Source organism: Giraffa tippelskirchi, chromosome 14 (genome assembly GCF_054371585.1).
Source record: "Giraffa tippelskirchi isolate mGirTip1 chromosome 14, T2T-mGirTip1v1.2.pri, whole genome shotgun sequence".
NCBI classification, from domain to species: Eukaryota; Metazoa; Chordata; class Mammalia; order Artiodactyla; family Giraffidae; genus Giraffa; species Giraffa tippelskirchi.
Window position 1 is genome coordinate 43,152,599 of NC_137288.1, and position 12,179 is coordinate 43,164,777.

The 12,179-nt window shown below is 36.4% G+C and overlaps 1 protein-coding gene across 6 annotated transcripts in view; it reads right to left on the reverse strand.

Moving 5' to 3' along the window:
• TAF4B (TATA-box binding protein associated factor 4b) overlaps nt 1-12,179 on the reverse strand; it is a 187,915-nt gene that overhangs the window by 154,196 nt on the left and 21,540 nt on the right. For 5 of the 6 annotated variants that reach the window (XR_014074863.1, XR_014074862.1, XM_081562719.1 and 2 more), the window contains exons 7-9: nt 8,763-9,380; nt 2,236-2,371; nt 1,455-1,557 (exon numbers count right to left, since the gene is read on the reverse strand). Coding sequence is in view for 4 of the 6 variants with exons in the window: in XM_081562719.1 (XP_081418845.1) it covers nt 1,455-1,557; nt 2,236-2,371; nt 8,763-9,380 (857 nt within the window). In the remaining 2 variants the exon portion in view is untranslated. Of the gene's footprint in view, nt 1-1,454; nt 1,558-2,235; nt 2,387-8,762; nt 9,381-12,179 lie in introns of all 6 variants that reach the window. The other variant, XM_081562715.1, reaches the window with a different exon arrangement.

Consider the following 12,179-nt stretch of genomic DNA (forward strand, 5'->3'; position numbering starts at 1 on the left):
GGACCACATTCAATTAATTTCATCCAAATAAGAGATGACTGAGAAAACTCCAGAGAACAGACTGAAGGTGAGCATTTTAATATAAAAGTAGAACTACAACTAAAGTATTGCTAGGGATACGAAGGAGGGATTAATGTACAAATACTTACATATTGTGAAAAATAATGCAACTAAAAATCGGAGAATATAAAGAAGAAAATAGAATATCCACAAACGGATTTTTAAGTAAGCAACTGGTGAATATTAAGAAGTATTGATCCAAGAAGGACAAACACAAAACTATAAAACTTCTAGAACAAAGAACAGGAGAAAATTTCTATAGTCTTTGGTTACACAAACATTTCTCATATAAAACATCAGAAGCATAATCTGCAAGAGAAAATATTAATGAACTGGGCTTCAGCAAAATTAAAAACTTTTGCTCTGTGAAAGACACTGGTAAGAGAATGACTTGGATCTTGAATATATATAAAGAACTCTAAAAATGCAATCACAGAAAAACAAACAACTCAAAAGAAAAATGGGCAAAAGGTCACTTCACCAAAGAAGGTAGTGTTAAGGATAGCAAATAAGCACAAGAACAATGTTCAACATCTTAACTCTTTAGGAAAATATAAATTAAAATGACAGTGACAATAACCACTGTATACTTAGAATGGTAAAAGTCAAAAGAATTGGCAATAACAAGTACTAAAATTGGAGTGGAACTCTTCTCATTGCTGCTGGGAATGAAAAATGGTACAGTCCCACTGGTAAACAGTTTGATAGTTTCTTAAATAGTACTTATCTAGTGACCCCACAATACTACTCTTAGATGTTAACTACAGAGAAATGAAACCTATGTTCACATAAAATTCTGTATGGAAATGTTTACAGCAACTTTATAGAATCATTTAAAAACTGGGAACCACTCAATGTCCATCAACAGGAAAACAAATATCCAAATTTACATCCAGATAATGAATACTGTTCACCAGAACAAAAGAGCCATCTTCTAATAATCAAAATGATGTAGATGAATCTCAAACACATGTTGAGTGAAAAAGTCAAATGCAAAAAAGTAGACAATGTAATTTTCCATTTATGTAAAGTTCAAAAATGGACAAAAATGATCTATGGTGATGGACATAAGAATTGTGGCTGCCAGAGGCAAGGGTTGGAAGTAATTGATTTGAAAGGAGCATAAAGATGATGGATACGTTTAGCATCTTGGTCTGAATTAAGATTACACAGGTATACATTTGTCAAAATTCATTGAGCTCTACAGTTAAGATCTTTAAAGTAAAGTGCACTTTACTACTTATAAATTATGTTCAATAAAGCACTGTTAGCTTTTTCAAAAGGCAACATTAAATTTATTTTATATAAGTATTATTTTGTCATCTCTTAAGTGTTTTCAAAAAGAATATTAATTTTTTAAATCAGACAAAATTTTGATTATTTAATTTCTTTACCTGAAGGATATTGTTCCATTCTCTTTTATTTTGTTCTTCTGAACAGATGATTGAAGTGACAGAATTTTATTTCCTGGAAGGGTAATTTGCTTTAGAATGGAAGCTATAAAAACAAAAGAAGAAAGAAAAAGTAAAATGAAAAAAAGCAATAACACCACATTAGGAAAATATTCAGGACAATAGCTATTTTCAATGCATATAGAATAATCAAAGAAAATTTCAAAGCTTTCTAGAACTATATTTAAATTCAAACATGACAGTTAATTTATTCCTTGCACAAGAAATCACAAAATCAAGACCTCTCCATTTCTTTTCATATGTTCCTCAAATTGTAGCATTATAGAAATACTACGAAGAAAAAGTGACAGAAACATGTTTATACTATATCTTTGGTATTGGTAGATTTTAAAAATACATAAAGACTCTTATAATTTGTAAGACTGACTTCCAAATGTAGAGAAAAAAGGCACATTTTTAATAAAAGAAATAAGGCAATAGCAAAATTTATAAGTTAAAAAAAAAGTACTGTATTTACTAGTAGATTGTTTTATCTAGTTACAAAATACCATGAATGGTGTTGATTAATCTAAAACAACATACATCCCTAAAAAGTGGCTATGTACAAAGAATATAATAAAGCTATTTTTCAGTCTTCTCTCATAGGTCTCAAATTAAAAGAAATCTCTCTTCTCTGAATATAATGGTGAAAAAAAAAAAAAAGTACAGAAACCCATCATGTTCCAAACCCAACATGACGGGGCAGAGATTAGTTATAATCTACCTTGAGAAAACTGACTGGTAGGTATTGTAGTGTTCACTGTCACCTTCTTCTGTCCAGATTTCTGGATGGTCAATGCTGGGGAATGGCTAAGAGTTGTCACTTGTTTTGCAAGGCCTCCTGAAGGCTGCTGGACTACCTGAAACAATGAGATCTATTAATACAGTCCTTCAACTAGACCTGCTTTAGAAAAGAACAAACTTTCAACTGCAACAAGAGAACAAATGATTGTCCTCACTTAACCATACATACCTTTACCTCAGCATCACAACAAAGTCTACTTAAAGTTTAAATTTGTATGTGGTAAATTTATCTAGCTCAAAAGTGAAAACTATGACAATCTCACACTGTAATTTTCAGAGTGGAATTTAAACTTATACACAGCTCAATTTAAATCTCCAAACAGATCTTATTTTCATCCTTTTAACTTACCATGGAAAATTTCAAAGATATACAAAAGCAGAGGGAACAACAACAAAAATGAAAACACCTATACCATTATTACCCAGCTCCAGCAATGATTAATTCTTGACCAATTTTACTTCATCTCTATCCCTACCCACTTCTCCCCACCCTCAATTATTTTAAAGCAAATCTCAGATATATCTTTTAATCCATAAATATTTCAAAATATACCTCTAAAAGATATGACTTCCAATCAGTTGTTTTTTAAAAGTATCTGAAAGATAGCAATGCTAAAGGCATTCTCCAAGGTAACAGTTCAAGAAATCCACAGGGTGAGGGTTGGGGATAAAAGAAGAGAAATTAAAGAAATAGCAGAGCCTTATTTTTAGCTTCAAAGAAGGAAAAAACGGAACAGTAGAGTTTCATTCTTTCACTTCAAAGACAAAAAAGTCACTATGTATTTGAGCCAGCTATTGACAGTGAACTATTTTTAAGTCCTCAGACTCACATATGGCTAATATAAATGATCTAGTTTCATGACAGAATTCTGGAGGTATTTAATTTATTCTACATGCTGGGCTTAGTCGCTCAGTTGTGTCCGACTCTTTTGCAACCCCATGGACTGCAGCCCACCAGGCTCTTCTGTCTGTGGGGACTTTCCAGGCAAGAATACTGGAGTGGGTTGCCACGCCCTCCTCCAGGGGATCTTCCCAACCCAGGGATTGAACCCAGGTCTCCTGCATAAAAGGTGGATTCTTTACCGTCTGAGTCACCAGAGAAGCCCATAATTTATTCTATATTCTTTTACAAATAAAATTAAATCTAGTGCATATTACTAAACAAAAGTAACTTACAAGAAGTCCAAAATATCCCAGTAAATAATCATACAGGAACTAATGCCCCTAGAGGAGAAATACAAGTTGGAATAATTCAATTGCCATGATTCTATGATAACTGACTCTTGAAAGAAAGAAAGAACCCTTGAAAACAATGATGTAGTTCAGTTGAGATCATACTTCTGTATCCTAAAGTTCTAGAAATCAGATTTAAATTCTACAAAGTAATATACATTCAGAGTCCCACTTACGCATTCAGATGAAAATTCAAAACAAATACTCCTAGCAACTCTGACTTAACTCCCTATTGTTTATTTTCTTCCCTGATATCTTTTATTTGGTATTCTTTTCATATTTTGATTATGAAAGGTAGTAACAAAATGTTATTAGAAATTTGAGTTAGTCTTCAAACCACTTTTGATACTTTATATATATATATATAATATAATAATTACAGCATAGAGGCTGGCCCTTAAGGTGAATATAGGCTCCAGGCCTCTAGGGGACCAGCCAGGAGGCATGGGGTAGGAAGGCCAAAGGAACCCAGCATCAGTATGTGACCCTGGCACAGAACAGGTGGGGAGGTGAGCCTTCACACGGGCTCTAAGACCAGGGCTGTGCATGGCCCAATCTAGGCCCAATCCAGTGCGAGTTCATGTACATGGCAAGAGGCAAATGTGTCAACTGATTTAACAATCCTGGATCCCCATCATTCCTCGTCCTAATGTCTGTAACACTTGAGAGCATATGTGAAGCATATTCCTGCACACTTGCTGAACAAAATAAAACACCACGAGTGAGAAAGTATAAAACAATTCAGCAGTGTTCTTTTAAAGAAAGTACAGTTTTAGACTATAAGGCATATAACAGAGACCGATATTAAGAGAGATGGAAATTGGTCCGAGGATGATATATCTGCTCCTACTTGGCAAGCAAAACAAAGAGCTATTATTAGAAGAGTCAGTGGTTCTGGAGGTATGCAGGTAGAGACAGACTGGGAAGGGAGAGAAGGAAACTTCAAGGTGACGGTAACATTCTATATCCTGAAAAGCAGATTTACAGAGTTTAGCAGAGTTCAGAGGTAAGCATCATCAAGGGGCTTCCCTTGTGGCTCAGAGGGTAAAGAATCTGCCTGCAATGTGGGAGACCTGGGTATGATCCCTGGGTCAGGAGGATCCCCTGGAGAAGGGAATGGCAATCCACCCCAGTATTCTTGTCTGGAGAATTCCATGTAGAGGAGTCTGGAGGGTACAGTTTACGGACTCTCAAAGAGTCAGACATGGAACTGAGCCACTAGTCTAACACTTTCACTTTGTTTTAAGCACTGTCAGAATTTATCCAATGATAGATTTAAAATTTGTGCATGTCACAGTATATACATTTTAGCTAAAACCAAGAAAAGAGTAAAGAAATATTGATTGGCACTTAATGATATGCACATTAATATTAAAATATTTTAGGAAGAAGCCTTAGAAATGTATCAAAAATTAAGATAATTGATGAATGGATAAATCAAGTAGAGCAACTATAAACAGTAGAATCTAGGTGGTTAGTACACAGTGTTCACGATAAACCTCAACTTTGCTATGTTTGGAAATTTTAATAAAACATTTTCTTGAATAAGGCAAAAATAAGGCAACATATACACTGTAAATATAGTTTCAACAGTTTATTTTCCATGAATTCTGATGCCTCTGTATCAAAATAAAACCTAAAAAAATATATATTCTTCAAGTAAATTTAAAGGAGCTGGCATTAATCAACCTATGTTAAGACTAATGTTATGTAAACTCTGACTAAATTATAGCCCATGAAGATTTTTCTATGCAATTCCTAATTATATATGGCAAATAAACGGCAGTAGGCCTTACTTGGACTCAGCCTCTTCACCCAATCTTTCGTTAGTCCTATCTTAGTGGGATTACAATCAACAACTGAATTCTACCTCTCCTCTCACTCTTTTAACAGCATGCAAAAAAAGGGGAGGAAAAAAACCCCACAAACTGATTACTCAAGTCTGGATCTAGGTCAGTCCAATAAGAAACTGAGAGTGAACCACTTGACTCAATAAAACAATAATCCTTGTTTTGTTTCCTACTCATTATGGCTCTCCTTCAAAATAATTAGTTAGCTATGAGACAAAAATACTATGCAACAACAACAAATCTTTCCTAATATTCTGGGTTAATTTATTTTAGGAGATCAGTTTCACTTCAGTATAATAAAACTGAAAATTACCACATTGATAATGTATTAATTAGTTGTTTTTCTCCTATATCCACAAAACAGTAGTAGTTGGACAATGATTTGTTGAATGTATTTGGCCACTTATTTATCAAATGTCTACAATTCTGTTAAGAAAGAAATGCAAGTAATACAGTCACCTGGGGAAATATACATCTGAAATAAGGGAAATATCCATGATAAAACTAAACCCTCCAATGGTAGCTTAAGAAGCCTCTTGTAACTTAAAAGTGTGACATTTAAAATATCTTATCAAGAAGGAAGAAAACCTATAGAATTCTTCAGAAAAATCTGTACAAGCTAGAAAAAGATAAAGTACTAACGGGAATTTTCAAATTCATGATTATTAAAGGAAATAAATCACACAAACTTTTACACCTGACACTGAACAACACAGTCACATCTGCATTGTTCAGACCATTACTGGAGATTGCATCCTGAGTTTTATGGACTACAGATTTGATCCAGCATGGAAATTCTCACATTTTAAAAAATTATTCACCATGTTTCTTATAAGCTGCCTTGAATACCGTCTTCTGTTTCTAGCACCCTGAGTGTTTTCCTCCTTGCTTCAACCTAGGATTAAATTGGACTATGGTTTGTAATGAACTCACTGATGATATTCTTAAACTACCTGAGTAATACCATTTCAAACCTAAGTAATACAAATTTTCTAAATTAGTTGATTTGAAAGAACATGCAAGTTCAATCCTCTCTGTGGCATTACTATATAGAACAGCTTATGCTGTTTTGTGCCCCAGGTAAAAATCTGCTGTAAAACAGATTACAATGCATCTTCAGAGTCTAGCTGCTCTGGTTTTTGCTGTTTTAAACAGGAAGGTAGGAATACTGACATTAAATCTGTTGACTAAAATTGAAACAAAGGCCAAACAAGAAAGCAGAATTCACAAGAAAACTAAATTATTCCCATTCTTTTAAGAATGAAAGTAGAAGTTTAAAAATCCCTAAAATTTACCAATGGATTTTGTTACGTTTTTCTTGATTGAAATTATTTCTAATGTATAACAAGTCAAGCTTATAAAGTGTAAATGCCGTCAAAATATTATTGTTGCTTAGTTGCTAAGTCATGTCCAACTCTTTGTGACCCCATGGACTGTAGCCCGCCAGGCTCTTCTGTCCATGGGATTTCCCAGGCAAGAATACTGGAGTGTGTTGTCATTCCTTCTCCAGGAGGAGATCTTCCTGACCCAGGGATCCAACCTGTGCCTCCAGCATGGCTAGTAGATTCTTAACCACTGAGTCACCTTGGAGGCCACAAGATATTATTACCTGACAGTTTTCTGTTTCAAGATATTCTAGAAACCTAGAAATTCTTGCCATGAGAACCATAATCTAATGGGAAAGACAATGGATTCTACTGTGAGATCTATTGCTTGTTGAGTGTCAGCACTGTTCCCTTAAAATTCTGGGATTCTTAAGTTTTCTCCCTGTCCTACCTTCATCAAAATTATTTCAAAATCCATACTGCATACAAGATACGCTTTTAAAACTCTATGTAGCTATGAAGTGTTATTTCACTTAGGGGTGGATATGCTACAGATTTTCAGTAAAGATGAGCACTGATTTAAGACTCAGCTATGACACATAAAGAAGATCTCCATTCTCTCCAGTGTTACCAAAAGCGACCTTCCACTGGGACATTAAGGGTCTCCATTCTCTTCAGCGTTACCAAAAGCAACTTTCCACAGGGGCATTTACAGTTCCAGCACGTACCAAACCTGGCTGTTCAGATAGATGTTTAAGAATCACTGCTTCTAAAGGTTTTATCTCTTAGATTAAATTCAGACACCTAAGAGAAACACCATGAGGCAGGTACATTTTTCCACTTGAAAATCAGAGCCAGAGTAGGAAGGGAAGAAACAAAAAAATTAAGAGTCTGACTACTGTCCAAACTGATCTTTCCTCTTTGATTCTACACCGTCTTTCTGCACCCAAGGTTTGCCCTCTGCCTCAAAGACCATCATCCACAGATACTGTTTTGTCCTGCTCACATAAACAAGGATGGGAAGTTTAGATTTTACTACTCCAAAAAGCAGAAAACACTAAAACAAAAAGAATCAAAACACAGCCGTTAACATGGAGGTTTATAAAGAACAAGTGCAATCACCAAAAATCAAAAAAGAACAGTTAATTCTGTAATAGGATAAGGTAGGTAAGAACTTTATTTAAAAAACATAATTTTCAATTAATTCACCATGTACTGTTTTCCCACAGCTTAACAATACTTTCAGTCTTCTGATAAAACTTGTCTTGAGTAAGGTTTATCTAAACACGAATAGATAAACAGTGCAGATTTCACCCAAGTTCTTTTACTCAAGAACTTTCCAACTTACAGAGTTCAGGAGAAAACACCACTTCTTACTCATCTACTGCCCTCATTGTCACCCTCTCTCCTTAGCAATTTTTAAAAGAAATGTTACCGTAACATCACCTATGTGTTAATAACAAGCCTAGCAAAAATATTTAATCTGAATCTAATCTTGAGGAAATGATTACACAAAAAGATATTCTGAAAAACTAGCCCCAAGCACTTAAAATTATTACAATATAATGAATAACCACAAAAGGCTGAGAACTGTTCTAGATTAAAGGAGTTTAAAAAGAAAATGACAAATAAGGATAATATGCAATTCTTTACTAGAAACAACATCAGGAAGCAAACTAGCTGTAAAGGACCTTGTTGGGACAACAAAGGAAATACTGTGCCTGTATTAACTTCCCATGCGTGATAGTAGTATGTTGCAGTTAATGCAAAGAAAAAGATTCTTTTCCTTAAGACATACACGGTATTTAATGGTGCAAAGTCACAATTGTTGCAACCAACTCTTAAATGGTTCAGGAAAAAAATCAGGTACGTGTTTGTGAATAGAAGGGAACGAGACAAAGCAAACATGTTCCAACATTACCAACTGATCAACTGTGGTCAAGGGTACACAAGGGGTTGATTTTACTAGTCTTGCCAGTTTTCTGAATGTCGTACTTTTTCTAAAGAAGAAACTGAGGAAGAAATGAAAAGTTACTCACTAGTTGTTTGACTTTAACTGCCTGTGGAATACCGGCTGGCTGTGCAAGCATGGGGCCCGGCTGTGCAAGCTTGATTTGGAGTGGAGGGCCAAGGACGGGCTTGTCGGACGTGGTCCCAGCGGAAGTAAGAATGGGTTTCACGGACGGAAGGCAAACAGCTGCAGCTGAGGTTTTTCCAAAAGGTACCGAGGGGAGCGCCAGCGTCACTGCTGCCCCGGAGACAACCGGCTTTTCCGGCTGCAGCGAGACTGCTGTCACCGTGTTCTGCAGGGATGTCACCAGAGGTTTGGGAGTCTGCAGCACGACAGTTCCAGCTGTTGTCCCTCCAGGCACAGCAGCCGGACCCACAGAGTGAAGTGTCACGACTCCAGTTTTTGCTCCCCCTGGACCAGCAAGTGGTTTCAGAGTTTGTACGGACACAGCTCCAGGCACCGCTGCTTCCGAACCAACAACAGGCTTCTCAGGCTGGATGGAGGAAGCTGCCATTGTTACCACAGGAGAAGGCGTTGATGTCGTGGTACAGGTAGTAGTGACCACCTCGCTAGAAGTCTGCTGAACGCACTGCTGAATGAAGCTCTGGGCGTTGGGCATCAGTTGTCGTAAGGCAATCACACTTTTCTAGAAACAGGAAAGGAAAAAAAGACAACACTGATAACTGAGTAAGTGAGCTCTAGCAAAATAGAACTACTTTGTCATATCTCGACAACATAAAAAGTATATCAATGTTTCAGCTGACGAAATCTGTTATCAATCATTTACCTTCTCTCAATATCCAGGATATAAATAAAGCTCCAAAGTGCTTCATTTTTCAATTCATAAGTATTATGTCTCAGTATTAAGCTTATAGACCATAGTATCAATTTGGTATCAAATATTAGTATGGTAAAATAAAACACTTTATCCTATTCTACTTATTTGTATTTATCTAAACCCCATTAATAGATCACTCGTAACTTCAGTATCTACAAGTTTGTTTACAGGACAGCACAATCTTAAAAAAAAAAGTTTTTGTTAAATAACTTTCACACGTTGAATAGAAACAGTCTTTAAATGAAAATAAAACTAACAGAAACAAGGTCAATTTTCTTAATTGAGCTAGAGTACTTTCTGACTGGATTTAAGTTTGGGTCTCTCTTTGTATCTTGCTGAAAAAAATAAAAACGGCTTAAACTAAAAAGTAGATGGTTCTCCCTTTTCATCCCTGGGATTTTTATTTGCTTTTGTTTTTAAGTTACAAAAAAATATTAAAAAAGGAGAAGGCTAGTAGGCTATATTTTGGTGAATTCTTGAGCTGCTTTGGAAGATTTCCATGTTTTGATGCTTAAATTCAGTCAGACTACCTTTACTTAAGAAGCAAATGAGAACTATCGCTCCTCTTCCCTTCTTTTCCTTTTAGATACTTCTTTCACTTTTTTTATTTAAAAAGACTGAAAAAATTTTAAACTGAAGGTTTTCAATTATATATCTATAAATAGTATCAAAGGCAAGAAAGTCTCTCAATGCTATTTTCCCAAACTTTAAAAATGGTAGAAAATAAGCTGCTTTGAAAATACATGAACACATGAAGTGATGTGATTAGTTAAATTTAAGTAAGAAATCAAAGATGGAGGAGACCTGGGAAAAACACAATTGGAAAGACATGTTAAAGTAATATGACTTAAAGAGATAGCAATGAAAATATGTATGCTAAATAAATACAACATGTTCAGTTCAGTTGCTCAGTTGTGTCCAACTCTTTGTGATCCCATGAATCGCAACATGCCAGGCCTCCCTGTCCATCACCAACTCCAAGAGTTTACCCAAACTCATGTCCATCGAGTCAGTGATGCCATATAACCATCTCATCCTCTGTTGTCCCCTTCTTCTCCTGCCTTCAATCTTTCCCAGCATCAGGATATTTTCCAATGAGTCAGCTCTTTGTATCAGGTGGCCAAAATATTGAAGTTTCAGTTTCAACATCAGGCCTTCCAATGAACACCCAGGAATGATTTCCTTCAAGATGGACTGGTTGGATCTCCTTGCAGTCCAAGGGACTATCAAGAGTCTTCTCCAATACCACAGTTCAAAAGCATCAATTCTTCGGCGCTCAGCTTTCTTCACAGTCCAACTCTCACATACATACGTGACTACTGGAAAAACCATAAGCCTTAACCAGACGGACCTTTCTTGGCAAAGTAACGTCTCTGCTATTTAATATGCTGTCTAGGTTGGTCATAACTTTCCTTCCAAGGAGTAAGCGTCTTCTAATTTCATGGCTGCAGTCACCATCTGCAGTGATTTTGGAGCCCCAAAAAATAAAGTCTGACACTGTTTCCACTGTTTCCCCATCTATTTGCCATGAAGTGATAGGACCAGATGCCATGATCTTAGTTTTCTGAATGTTGAGCTTTAAGCCAACTTTTTCACTCTCCTCTCTCACTTTCATCAAGAGGCTCTTTAGTTCTTCTTCACTTTCTGCCATAAGGGTGGTGTCATCTGCATATCTGAGGTTATTGATATTTCTCCTGGCAATCTTGATTCCAGCTTGCGCTAACTCTAGCCCAACGTTTCCTATGATGTACTCTACATATAAGTTAAGTAAGCAGGGTAACAATATACAGCCTTGACGGACTCCTTTTCCTATTTGGAACCAGTCTGTTGTTCCATGTCCAGTTCTAACTGTTGCTTCCTGACCTGCATACAGGTTTCTCAAGAGACAGGTCAGATGGTCTGGTATTCCCATCTCTTTCAGAATCTTCCACAGTTTATTGTGATCCACACAGTCAAAGGCTTTGGCATAGTCAATAAGGCAGAAATAGATGGTTTTCTGAAACTCTCTTGCTTTTTCGATGATCCAGTGGATGTTGGCAATTTGATCTCTGGTTCCTCTGCCTTTTCTAAAACCAGCTTGAACATCTGGAAGTTCACGGTTCACGTATTGCTGAAGCCTGGCTTGGAGAATTTTGAGCACTCCTTTACTAGCGTGTGAGATGAATGCAATTGTGCGGTAGTTTGAGCATTCTTTGGCATTGCTTTTCTTTGGGATTGGATTGAAAACTGACCTTTTCCAGTCCTGTGGCCACTGCTGAGTTTTCCAAATTTGCTGGCATATCGAGTGCAGCACTTTCACAGCATCATCTTTGAGGATTTGAAATAGCTCAACTGGAATTCCATCACCTCCACTAGCTTTGTTCGTAGTGATGCTTTCTAAGGCCCACTTGACTTCACATTCCAGGATGTCTGGCTCTAGGTGAGTGATCACACTATCGTGATTATCTGGGTCATGAAGATCTTTTTTGTATAGTTCTTCTGTGTATTCTTGCCACCTCTTCTTAATATCTTCTGCTTCTGTTAGGTCCATACCATTTCTGTCCTTTATCGAGCCCATCTTTGCATGAAATGTCCCCTTGGTATCTAATTTTCTTGAAGAGATCTCTA